Source organism: Dendrobates tinctorius, unplaced genomic scaffold (genome assembly GCF_039654945.1).
Source record: "Dendrobates tinctorius isolate UK_male_01 unplaced genomic scaffold, ASM3965494v1 ptg000031l, whole genome shotgun sequence".
Taxonomy (NCBI): Eukaryota; Metazoa; Chordata; class Amphibia; order Anura; family Dendrobatidae; genus Dendrobates; species Dendrobates tinctorius.
Genome location: NW_027361699.1, coordinates 23,919,863 through 23,933,732, shown reverse-complemented (window position 1 = coordinate 23,933,732; position 13,870 = coordinate 23,919,863). Strand labels below are relative to the sequence as shown.

At 40.4% G+C, this 13,870-nt stretch overlaps 1 protein-coding gene across 4 annotated transcripts in view; it reads right to left on the bottom strand.

Annotated features, from left to right (window-relative positions):
- DOCK8 (dedicator of cytokinesis 8) overlaps positions 1-13,870 on the bottom strand; it is a 268,625-nt gene that overhangs the window by 88,764 nt on the left and 165,991 nt on the right. For all 4 annotated transcript variants that reach the window (XR_012231574.1, XM_073572263.1, XM_073572264.1 and 1 more), the window contains 4 exons: positions 13,105-13,243; positions 12,916-13,017; positions 10,116-10,211; positions 9,396-9,630 (listed from right to left, as the gene is read on the bottom strand). Coding sequence is in view for 3 of the 4 variants with exons in the window: in XM_073572263.1 (XP_073428364.1) it covers positions 9,396-9,630; positions 10,116-10,211; positions 12,916-13,017; positions 13,105-13,243 (572 nt within the window). In the remaining variant the exon portion in view is untranslated. The remainder of the gene's footprint in view (positions 1-9,395; positions 9,631-10,115; positions 10,212-12,915; positions 13,018-13,104; positions 13,244-13,870) is intronic.

Here is a 13,870-nt window from a genome sequence, read left to right as displayed (position 1 = left end):
ATCTGATAAGATCCTGCTGCTTTATACTATCCTGTCTGCAAATCAGATACCATTTTCAACATGACAAACTCCCTTTAATAATTGAATTCTGTTTTTTCATTTAGCTCTTCAACTCCTAGCCATACAGTCTGCCTTTACTAACATTTGTGAAAGAATGAGTCATTTTAAAGACCTCAATGAATTTGAGAGTAACATTGTAATAGGACCCATAGGTGTAAAAAGTCACTACATGTCAAGTCATTCCACCATTAATTGTGAGTGGTACTGAAAAATCAAAGTGTTTAAGAACCATAGCAACTATGAAGTGATAGACCATGTAAAGTTACAGTGTGGGGTCACAGAGTGCTAAGGTGCACAGTGTGTAAAAGTCACCACCGCTTTTCTGATTCAATAACTGCTGAGTTCAAAACGTCTTGTGTAGAGATGGGCAGCCGAAGAGTTAAAAAAAGTTCGGGTGCCAAGACTCGACCATCCATGCTGAAAACCACCAATGAATTAGCTGCTGCGACAGCAGCAACAGTGACTAGCAGTGACGTCATTGAGGTTAATGCCGTCACTGAAGCTGCTCTCCCAGCTGGGCCAATGAACTGCGGTGACAACGGTGAGATCACTGCTTGCACAGTGAGAAAAAGTCTCATGGTGTTGAGGTGAGTACACCGTAGTTCACCGGGTGAAATATCTCTCCGTGAACTCCCCTCTGCACCGTGAGACTTTTTCTCATTGTGCTAGCGGTGATCAACGCAGTTCATGGGCCCACTCGCTGCAACTCATTCTTCACTGCTTCTAAGCATGAACGGTCGCATGATGCCACCGTTCATGCTAAAGAGCACATATCGCACAGATGGATTACAGTGTGTGAACTATGGATTCCAGCCATCCCTCCATCCAGCCACCCCTCCTTCCATCACTCATCCATCCCTCCATCTAGCCATACAGCCATACCTCCATCCATCATCCACATATCTCTCATCCAGGGGAAGAGTCCTGAGGAGATCATTTGCATATTCCCAGTGCCTTCTGGGATAAGTGAAGAGTCTCCGCGAGCTCAACGATCACTGGATTTTGGCCGTTGCAGCTGAAAAGAGGAAATTGGTGAACCAGGGAAAGAGTCCTGGGAAGATCATGTGCATATTCCCAGTGCCTTCTGGGATAAGTGAAGAGTCTCCGCGAGCTCAACAATCACTGGATTTTCGCCGTTGCAGCTGAAAAGAGGAAATCGGTAAACCGCGCGCCGAATTTTGGCTCATTTTTCATCCTATTGAAATCTCTTTGACAATATGGAAGAGGCCAGGAGCCATTTGGTGAGCTGCATTTCTTGCTACATGTTCACAGACTTACCAGTGGAAAAGCCAGACTTCACATGCCACAAATGCAAGCTTGTGTCCCTGTTGGAGGAAAAGTTGCAAAATCTCAAAGAGAGGTTAGCTACATTGAAAATCAATAAGGAAGGTGAAGAGTTCTTAGACAGAGAAGAATGATCTCTTCTTGTTACAGAAAGAGAAGAAATTTGAAGTGCACCTGAAGAAACAGAGGAATGGAAATATGTGACACAGAGAAGCAGGAGGATCGGGAGGCAGTCAGCGCCCATACTGCTAAGGAACCGGTACCAGGCTCTTACGCAGGAGAACGATGAAGAAATAAATCAGGATAAGACTCTGCCCACAAACAGCAACCTTGTACGCCTTCAGAATCCTCCTGAATGGAGAAAGAAAAATGTTGTGAAGAAGAAATGGAGAGTGGTGGTCATGGGGGATTCCCTGTTGAGAGAAACAGAGGCCGCTATCTGCAGACCCGATATAACTTCAAGAGAAATGTGCTGTCTTCCAGGTGCAAAAATTAAAGATGTATCTGTCAGGATATCAGGACTCTTCAGACCTACAGATGACTACCCATTCCTGCTAATACATGTGGGGACAAATGACACAGCAAGAAACGACCTGGAAACCATCTGCAGTGACTTTGAAAACTTAGGCAAGAAAGTGAAAGAACTGGGAGCACAGGTGGTCTTCTCTTCCATCCTCCCAGTGGATGGCCATGGAACAAGGAGGTGGAATAAGATTCTGCAGGTGAACAACTGGCTACGTCGATGGTGCTGTCAGCAAGGATTTGGCTTTCTGGATCACGGAGTGAATTACCTATACGATGGACTACTTGCTAGAGATGGGGTGCACCTTACGAAGACTGGAAAGCATGTATTTGGAAGTCGCCTTGCTACACTCATCAGGAGAGCTTTAAATTAGAACAACGTGGGAAGGGAAGCAAAAGGCAGAAAAAGCCATACACCCGACAAATGCTATTGAGAACTCTGCTATTAGAAGTGGAAAGGAAGAACAAAGACAAAATAATCTAAATAATAAAAATATTGGAGAAAGAGAAACCAATCACAAACTAAAATGTTTCTATACTAATGCACAAAGCATGGGCAACAAACAAGGAGAATTGGAACTACTAATGCAGGAAAAGAAATATGATGTCATTGGAATCACTGAAACTTGGTGGGACAATACACATGATTGGAATACAAGGCTAGAAGGATACAACTTATTTGCAAGAAACAGACTTGGTAAACGAGGAGGAGGTGTCGCATTGTATGTTAGAAACACGTATATCTGCACAGAGATTGAAGCTTCAGAGACTGGGAGTTCTGTGGAAACTGTTTGGGTAAGAATACAAGGACAGAACAATGGAAAGGACACCATTGTAGGCATTTACTACAGACCGCCTGTGCAAGCTGAAGATATGGATGAACTCTTTATGCATCAAATGGCCAAGTTCTCCAAAAAATATGACATAGTTGTCATGGGAGATTTCAACTATCCAGACATTTGTTGAGAATCTCTCTCAGGCAAAAGTATCAGGTCAAGAAAATTCTTATCCTCTCTTGCTGACAACTTTATCTTCCAAAAGGCAGGGGAGAAAATAAGGGGATCTGCTACCTTGGATCTAATCCTCATAAACAGGGAGGAAATGGTTGAGGAGGTAAAAGTGGCTGGGACCCTAGGAGGTAGCGACCATGCTATTTTAGAATTTTGCATAACTAGAGGAGGAAGACCTGTGAAGACTCAGACGTCAAGGTTAGATTTCAGAAAGGCAGATTTTAAGGGACTCAGAAAGAGAATTGGAGGGATCCAATGGCTGGATATCCTTAAGGACAAAAATGTCCAGGAAGGATGGGAAATCTTGAAAAATGAAATTCTCGAAGCACAATTGTTAACAATTCCGAAAAGAGGGAAGAATAGGAGGCATTTAAGGAAACCAGGATGGATGAACACAGAACTTAAGCACATGCTAAAAAGGAAGAAAGAAATGTTTATAAAATGGAAAGAGGGAGGCATATCTAAAGAATATAATGCTGTCTGCAGAACCTGCAGGGCACAAATCAGATTATCTAAAGCTGACAATGAATTGAGGCTTGCAAGACACGTCAAAAGCAATAATAAAGGATTTTGGGGATATGTCAAAAGTTTAAGAAAAGTCAAAGATGCTATAGGATTTTTACAGGATGAAAATGATGAAATTGTAAGACAGGATGTTGAAAAGGCCGAACCTTTAAATTCCTATTTTGCATCTGTTTTCTCTCAGAAAGGAAATGTAACATCAACTGTTCTTCACTGTCCTATTAAGGGAATAGAAGAATCCAGGATATCTATAGACAGAAAGATAGTGAGGAAACACTTAACTAAACTAAATGAATTCAAGTCTCCAGGTCACACCCCAGAGTACTGAAGGAGATAGCAGAAGAAATTTTTGAACCCCTCTCCATAATCTTTGAAAATTCTTGGAGAACAGGAGAAGTCCCAGAAGACTGGAGAAGAGCAAATGTTGTTCCTATCTTCAAAAAGGGGAAGAAGGTGGATCCAGGCAACTATAGGCCGGTGAGTCTGACTTCTATACCAGGAAAGATCTTTGAACAAATTATTAAACAACATGTATGTAAGTACCTGGATAAGAATGAAGTGATTAAACAGAGTCAGCATGGGTTTGTAACTAATAAGTCATGTCAGACTAACTTAATTTCCTTCTATGACAGAATCACTGATTGGGTGGATCAGGGAAATGCTGTAGATATAGTATATCTTGACTTCAGCAAAGCATTTGACAAAGTATATCACACAATCTTTATTGAAAAAATGACTAAGTATGGAATGGACAAGGCAACTGTTACGTGGATTCATAACTGGCTTAGTGATCGGACCCAAAGAGGGGTCGTAAATGGCTGCACATCTACCACAGGGCTCTGTCCTGGGCCCTGTATTGTTCAACATCTTTATCAACGATTTAGATGAAGGAATTGAGGGTAAACTGATTAAATTTGCTGATGACACAAAGCTAGGAGGGATAGCTAATACTAGAGAAGAGAGAGACAGTTTTCAAAATGATATAAATAAATTGGAGCAGTGGGCAGCAACTAACAGAATGGTTTTTAACAGGGAAAAATGCAAAGTACTACATCTGGCCAATAAAAATGAAAAAAGCATATACAAAATGGGAGGAATAAAGATTTGGGTATACTAATAGATCACAGACTGAATATGAGTCAACAGTCTGATGCAGCAGCAAAAAAAGGCAAATGCAATTCTAGGATGTATTAACAGAAGCATACAGTCTAGATCACGTGAAGTCATTATTGTCCTCTACTCCTCTTTGGTCAGACCTCATCTGGAATACTGTGTCCAGTTTTGGGCGCCACATTTTAAAAAAAGACATCAACAAACTGGAGCAAGTTCAGAAAAGGGCGACCAGAATGATGACTGGTCTGCAAACCCTGTCTTATGAGGAAAGGTTGCAGGATTTGGGAATGTTTAGCTTGCAAAAGAGAAGACTGAGAGGAGACTTAATAGCTGTTTACAAATATTTCAAGGGCTGTCACATTGTAGAAGGATCAACTTTATTCTCATTTGCACAAGGAAAGACTAGAAGCAAAGGGATGAAACTGAATGGGAGGAGACACAGATTAGATATTAGAAAAAAGTTTTTGACAGGTAGAGTGATCAATGAGTGGAACAGGTTGCCACGAGAGGTGGTGAGTTCTCCTTCAATAGAAGTCTTCAAACAGAGGCTGGACAGACATCTGTCTGGGATGATTTAGCGAATCCTGCTTTGAGCAGGGGGTTGGACTAGATGGCTCAGGAGGTCCCTTCCAACTCTACGATTCTATGATTCATCCATCTATCCCTCATCCATGCATCCAGCCAGCCATACCTCCCTCCATTCCTCCAACCATACCTCCATCCACCCATCCCTCCATTTATCTATATCTCCATCCATCCCTTATCCACACATCCATCCCTTCATCTATCTATCCCTCATCCATCCAGCCATACCTCCATCCATCCCTCATCCATCCAGGAAGCCAGGGGATGATATCACGGTCATGTGATCATCACATGATGTGGCTTAAATAGATGGACTTGAGAGTCAGTGTCTATTGTGGTGTTGGAGAGAGCAAGTCTCCAAACGGGGGCCAAGCATCATCATGGCATCCGGTATCTATAGTATTTTGTCCTCCTGATGAACCGTGTGAATGGGGAAACGCATCGAGGTGTCAACTCATGCTACGTCCTATTCATAGAATCATAGAATCATAGAATCGTAGAGTTGGAAGGGACCTCCTGGGCCATCTGGTCCAACCCCCTGCTCAAAGCAGGATTCGCTAAATCATCCCAGTTAGATGTCTGTCCAGCCTCTGTTTGAAGACTTCCATGGAAGGAGAACTCACCACTTCTCGTGGCAGCCTGTTCCACTCATTGATCACTCTAACTGTCAAAAAGTTTTTTCTAATATCTAATCTGTGTCTCCTCCCATTCAGCTTCATCCCATTGCTTCTAGTCTTTCCTTGTGCAAATGAGAATAAAGTTGATCCTTCTACAATGTGACAGCCCTTTAGATACTTGTAGACAGCTATTATTCACACTTGCTCTAGTACTGTTATTTGTGCTGTAATGCTATTACATAGAGCTGGTGTGCGAGGATATGTGAAGAGTAATTTGTGGAATATCCTCAATCTATGTGGAGCTCCATTGTATTTTGGGCTTTTTATTTTGGTACTATAGTATCTTGTGTATGGGACCATTTGAGGAGTTATTGTGTCTCACATTAGGTCCAGAGAATATCTGCTCTAATATTTTTATGCTTATCATGATGCTATTGGATACAGCTGGTATGTGAGGATTTGCAAAGGGATGGTGGTGGAATATCCTCAATCTATGTTTAAATTCCATCTCACTGTGGGCTTTATGCTTTTTCTATGATGCTATAGTGCTTTTTGTATAGGACTTTTTATATAACAAGATATGCCAGATAGCCATTGAGCGGGCAGATTTTTGTATATATTTTTTTAGTTAGTTTTTGCTTGTGTCTGTACTGCCAGAACCAATAAGAGCAACCTATGATTTTGTGCATTATGTGTATTAGTATTATATAAGGATCTATTCCGTTCATTCCTTTCTTCACTATAGTTTTCCCACCTATATTGATAGGGTGAATCAGGGGAGACAGGAATAGTCCACGTTGAGTGGGGGCGCCAAAAAATCGTTTCTTAGGGTGCCAACCTCCACAGCAAGGAAGGAGAAAGAGTAGGTTATTGTAGGGTTGTGGCAGGCAGGCTTTTTGGTCGATTACTGTTTTTTGTATCTTATGGTATATGTACCTTTCTACACTGGGTCAGGTGTTTTTTATAAGGTTTAAAATAAAATATTCTGTTTTTAAAGGAGATTAATGTACACTTTATGAATATAATTTCCTGGTATAATTTTTTGAAGTTAAGATTTTTGTCAACCTGTCACACCCCAGACATGGGACAGAACGACGGACAGGTGAGTGATATCATTGGTTTTTATTTTTGTTTTAATTACAGGAGACAAGGACGTCGATGGAATGGGCGATGATGACGTGAGTATGGTTTAATTTAGAATCAATAAAGGAGTCTGTGTCATTTTTTCAATTAAATGACTTTATTTGTGTGTGTTTATTTATAACATAACTAGGATTAATAATGGATAGGTGCTTATAGACGCTTCTCCATTACTAAGCCGTGGGTTTGATGTCACCAGACAATACAAAAGTGACATCAACCCCTCAAATATGAACCCCACTTGCCACCACTACACAGTAATTGGGAAGAGCCAGGCAAAGCGCCAGAACTGGCGCATCTAATAGATGCTACTTTTCTGGATAGCTGTGGGCTGTTGTTTTAGACTGGGGGGGTCAGTATTAATGTCCCCTTACCAGCCTGAGAATACCAGCTATCTGCTTAAGCAAAGTTGGATGTCAAAAATGGAGGGCGGACCCCATGTTGTTTTTTTTCATTATTTATTTGAATAATTAAAAAAAAAACAGATTGATAACAAGCCTTGCTAACGCTGACAGCTGAGGGTTGCAGTCCCCAGCTGTCAGTTTTGCTGGCTGGTTATCAAAAACACGGGAACCTATGTCGTTTTTTTTCTATTATTACTTATTAAGAGTGTAGGCGTTGGCTGATGAATACTTCCATCCACTGCTCTCATTGTTATTAGCGGAAGCAGGCATAGACTTTTGGGATGTACTTTTTTGTCCATATAGTGTACACTACAGTTCAAAAGTTTGGGGTCACCCAGACAACTTTGCGTATGAAAACTCATACTTTTATTAATCAAATGAATTTAAAATCTAGTCCAGACATTGACAAGGTTCGAAAAAAAGATTTGTATTTGAAATAATAATTTTCTCCTTCAAACTTTGCTTTCGCCAAAGAATGCTCCTTTTGCAGCAATTACAGCATTGCAGATCTTTGGCATTCAAGCAGTTAATTTGCTGAGGTAATCTGGAGAAATTTCACCCCATGCTTCCAGAAGCCCCTGCAACAAGTTGGTTTGGCTTGATGGGCACTTTTTGCATACCATACGGTCAAGCTGCTCCCACAACAGCTCAATGGGGTTGAGATCTGGTGACTTCGCTGGCCACTCCATTACATATAGAATACCAGCTGCCTGCTTCTTCCCTAAATAGTTCTTACATAATTTGGAGGTGTGCTTTGGGTCATTGTCCTGTTGTAGGATGAAATTGGCTCCAATCAAGCGCTGTCCACAGGGTATGGCATGGCGTTGCAAAATGGAGTGATAGCCTTCCTTATTCAAAATCCCTTTTACCTTGTACAAATCTCCCACTTTTCCAGCACCAAAGCAATCCCAGACCATCACGTTACCTCCACCATGCTTGACAGATGGCGTCAGGCACTCTTCCAGCATCTTTTCAGTTGTTCTGTGTCTCACAAATGTTCTTCTGTGTGATCCAAACACCTCAAACTTGGATTTGTCTGTCCATAACACTTTTTATCAATCATCCTCTTTCCAATGTCTGTGTTCTTTTACCCATATTAATCTTTTCCTTTTATTAGCCAGTCTCATATATGGCTTTTTCTTTTCCACTCTGCCCTGAAGGCCAGCATCCCGGAGTCGCCTCTTCACTGTAGACGTTGACACTGGCGTTTTGCGTGTACTATTTAATGAAGCTGCCAGTTCTCTTTCTACTCTGGTTAGAGCCTGTTTGTGCTCTCCTCTGAAGGGAGTAGTACACACCGTTGTAGGAAATCTTCAGTTTCTTGGCAATTTCTCGCATGGAATAGCCTTCATTTCTAAGAACAATAGACTGTCGAGTTTCACATGAAAGTTCTTTTTTTCTGGCCATTTTGAGAGTTTAATGGAATCAACAAATATAATGCTCCAGATTCTCAACTAGCTCAAAGGAAGGTCAGGTTTATAGCTTCTCTAATCAGCCAAACTGTGTTCAGCTGTGCTAAAAAACTTGCACAAGGGTTTTCAAGGGTATTCTAACCATCCATTAGCCTTCTTACACAGTTAGCAAACACAAAGTACCATAAGAACACTGGAGTGATGGTTGTTGGAAATGGGCCTCTATGAAGATATTGCATTACAAACCAGACGTTTGCAGCTAGAATAGTCATTTACCACATTAACAATGTAAAGAATGCATTTCTGAATCATTTAATGTTAGCTTCATTGCAAAAAACTGTGCTTTTCTTTCAAAAATAAGGAAATTTCTAAGTGACCCTAAACTTTTGAACGGTAGTGTACGTGTTGTTCAGGATTTCAGAATCTCTATAATCTGTTCACAATAGCTAACTGATCAATAATTGAAGCAGACAAAAAAGGCAATATACCATTATTACAAACATACTAGATGGTACATTTGCTTACAATCTAAACATATACTTGGACACATCTGAACTGTGTGGACAATCCAATTTCTGGAGGACAGAGAATCAGAACCGGTGGAGGGCTAGGTTTAGTCTCACAAGGGGTTGTCCATTTGGGACAAACACTTTAATTTCCAACACTCACAACCACCAAGTTCCATGGGGGTATTTCCTAACAATAAAGTTTTATGTATGATCTTACCAGTTTGCCCTCCAATCACCATCGGCTGTACAGTAAGATGAAACAGTTTGTCCAAAACAAGATGGAGGAAAAGCACCAATGGATCTAGTCTGGAGGAGCTTAGCTGAATTATGCTCAGTTTAAGTTCATGTTCCAAGGAGTTTTCTGTGATCTTTTGATCCAAGACTCGAATTGGGAAAGTCACGGGACCTTCCAGTGCATGGCAGAGAGTGAGGAATTTCTCCAAGTGGCTGTCCTGACAACAGAAATATGATATTTAGAAGGTACTTCAAAATCCATGTGCACTACCATATTATTATGAGCTTGTCTACCTGTACACATACTAAATATTATGAGAAATAGGACAAAATTACTAGATAATTGTCTCAAGCCTGTCATGTGGCTCTCTTGTTTTGACTGGTGCTTATACCATATATTTGAACAATACTATGCATTTATACAGATATGATGTCTATGACAAGAATGGAATGTCTAGTTTTTTACAAACAAGGCCAGAGTTCTGAGGCATACAGGTCGATACTTGTGTACAACCACAGAGGGCGCAGCAGAAGCAAAATATGGATGATATGGATGTGGCACATAAAGCAGCATACATGAAAAAGATGAAAGTAAGAACACATGGTCCCTTCTCTCTACAGATTAATCATGAAATCAGCAACCACAAATCTGTAATTGTCTTTTTATAAATCAATCTGAGTTCATATTACAAAGACATAATACCTGGGCATGCACTGAAGATACGGCCTGAACTTCCACGTTAAACACCCCCTTGTGCCCTTCAACCCATTTAATAGGTATCGGTTGAGCTGGTAATTTCTGTAATTGGTGCAAACAATATAAACACACATAATTAATGATTGATTACTCTTAGCCATCACCTACTGACCTGATTTTAGATACACAATTGACGATCTGAAGTAGATCATTCAATGTGCATAGGCTGCCATTGGTCATGGCAGCAGAGGTACTGTTTACACGAGAAGATATGCTGCTGAGAAAAACGATCTTTGGAGAAGGACAAAAGATCATTTCTCCCGAAGAGCAAGTGATTGGAAATCTGCTTAGACTGCGAGATTATCGGGACACAGGAGTTCCTAGGATCACTTGTTCATGAGAATTGTGTGGCGTAAAAGGGCCTTAAAGAGGTATTCCCATCTGCAAGACCATATCCCAATATGTATTAGGTGTAATAATAATATTAGCAAATACCTCCAATTAGAAATGTAGTATAGTTCTTCTGGTAAGACATGTTGTTTACCACTCATGCAGGGCATTGTAGTACCTTATATATCCATGGTTACAACCACTGACAACTAACTGTCACTATATGAGTGGTCATAACCATGGATACCTAAGCTACTGCCATGCCCTGCACATGGGGAGAGCAACACAACGAATCAGAAGAACTATACAACATTTCTAATTGGAGGCATTTGTTAATATTATTATTATTATTACTACACTAAATGTTGGGATAGGTTCTTAGTGATGGGAAAACCACTTTAATTGTATTAAAATGATTTTCAGACAATTTAGCAGCATACTGAATATCATGGTCTCTTACATTCACTTACAAAAAAATCCTGTACAGGTTATGTTCTAATGGACATTGCTACACCTCAAAAAAACAAGGCTTTGATCGGATAAAAACTTTGCCATAATTAAGGGAAAAAAATAATGCTTCCAATTTTTAGAGTGAAGCTCTGTGTTTAGCTTTTTAATGACCAGGTCATCGATATCCTTTAGCCACATGCTGTGCTCACCTGAACACAACAAGGAATTACACAGTCATAAAGAATGGACCTTGGTGGAAGATTCACAGCTGTTGGTTTGCAGGTATAAGACTTCATTGCATTGTGGCTCCTAGGTTCCCTTCTCCTTTGCCTATCTTCCCATTGTATACAGATTGGATGTGGCTGTGAAGACAGAATTGGGGTGTCGTATAGCGCAGGGCTGGATGAATCAGAATGAACCTGACATGGAGATTTCTTGAAATATATTGACTAAAGAAAGATGTTTTACCATCAAAACTATTTCATTAGTTTCATGTAAAGATAGGAGATAATTATTTTAGTATCTTGCTACTGCTACAACCCGCTTGGTACTGTTTGCACCCCGAAAAAACTCACCAGTCTTCAGGTGACCCCCAGTGCACATGGAAATATTAAGTACTATATAATACATTTTGGAGAACTTTGGGAACACAAACATGACTGCAGTGGTAACAAGTGCGGTGGTTGAAGAAATATTGTACTATATATAAAAGAAAGTGCAGTTATGTAGTATGGACCGGAGACCCTACAAGAGTGAAGATATATGAGCCTGCCAATAACGCCAATAACGTATGTAAGGTCCCAGTCCTGCACCCTCTCTCTATAGATATATGTTGCTTTACAAAGTGAACTCCCAGTCCCATAGTACAGGACAATTATTTCTATTAAAGCCTTCTGGACATGTAAAACCAGATATTATTCTAATATGGATGTGATAGGGTTGATTTGGTTTTTAGGGTTTAAAACAAAATGGGCAGATAGTTGGTCATGTATTAATAAATAATTTCTGGTTTACTGCAATATCTTACACTGATATAGCTCTGCCAACTAGTTTTTGTTAGCCTTATTACTATCAGCACAAGACCACGGCAGCAAATCACTGGCATCAGAAGTGATGGTTGCAAAGTCCTTCCATAACTAATGATTCACAGCCGGTGATTGGCTGCAGCGGTGACGTTGGTAGTCAGAATGTCATCACTGTAGCAACTACCAAAGACCAGCGGGACAACCAGAACAGTGGCACAGGAGCAGAGGGAAATTTACGAGCCAAGTATACTATACATTATTTTGCTATTTTATCCTACCTAATGCTATTTAGCCATTAAAAAATTCCTGGAAGATCCTTTTCACTTACTGGCCTGTATAGAACAAAACAGCTTACAAATCCCCCACAACCAGCCACTGCGCTACAGGACAATCCTGTTCTGAACTTCACAGTCCGACAAACCAACTATGACAACAGTTTACATATGGCTGGATTCACACATGCAGTTTTGATACTGTTTTCTTAAACCAAAAGAAAGGAAAAGATACTGGTATGATTACACATCACCTCTTTTCTTCATACTCACTCCTGGATTTGGCATAAAAAAAAACTGTGGTAGAGCTAAAGATCAGAGTTATTATTAACGGCCTTTAGCCCGATCTCGAGCCATGGTGACTTGATGGATGAAAGCTCTGTTGATCTAGATAGCCTAGACAGGTCCACCAGGGTCTTCTTCACCGTTGTCTTGATTGTATCAAGCCATCAGGTTGCTGGTCTTCCTCTTCGCCTTGGTTCCTTCTATTCTTCTGACCAGAAATCTTTCCTCTATACATTTTTTTTACATTATTTTTCAAAAAAACTGCACATGTGAATCTGACCTAATAATCAATGTGTGTCTCTGAAAACTGTAGAAATAACTGAAAAGTTCACCTAGTGAGAAACCTGAAATCGGACCCGTGTTCTGACAAGCATGCTAGATTACCTCTGGAGAATGCATCGAGTAGTTAGCGGGCAGCTTCTCAGTGGCCACAGGGAGGCAGTAATGTCCTGTCTGAAGCCGATCATTTATCAGGATTGGTAACCACTAAGGAAGAAACAGGAACGAATGCATAACAGGTAGCAAACATAACATGGAATATAGAACTAATATCATGCATAAAACATCACTTACAGAATATCCCAGAACCGTTTCTACTGCGGTGCCAAGTTTCTGCTGGCAGCTGATATGGTAAAATGTGAAGAGGAGGTGATGCTTTTCTGTTAGCTTTGCAGGTAGTTTGATTTTGACTTCTTCATAGAAATCAGGGGTCCTGAAAGGAAATTTTAAATACCTAAGTGATTGATCATCAGTATACACAATAATGTAACCTAGAGTACATATCTGATACCTAATATACACCTAGGCTCAGTAAATCTCTTGCTTTCAGGTACGTTGATGGTATATGTCAGACGTATTCCCCAATGCGTACACCCATAAGCCCTATGCCACCAGTGTATACCAAAAGGGTGTCCTTTTCAGCATACCTTTTTATTCACTCTGTAGAAAAGCATGATCACTACACTATTCTATGCAGTACACAATAAAAGAAAAGTATAGCAATTAAGCAAGCACTATACACTTTTTTATAATGGCAGGCGTATGCTACAGCATGCTTACATCGGAGACACATGTCTGGGGCATACGTGCCTGAAAAACTGATGTGCCTGAAAACAGTATATGAATGTAGCCTTATACTGTATATTGCTTATTCTCCATTCGCAATATAGTTAGCCTATCTTCGAAATGAAAACATAAGCTAGAAGAAATCAAAAGGAAACATTAAAACCTACATCTATAAACATAGGGCCGGATTCATCAAAGCTGTCATGACAGAATTCTGGAGTAAAAGCTTTGAAAAGTCACAAGATTTAGGTGCACAAAACTGGCGAAGCTGGGT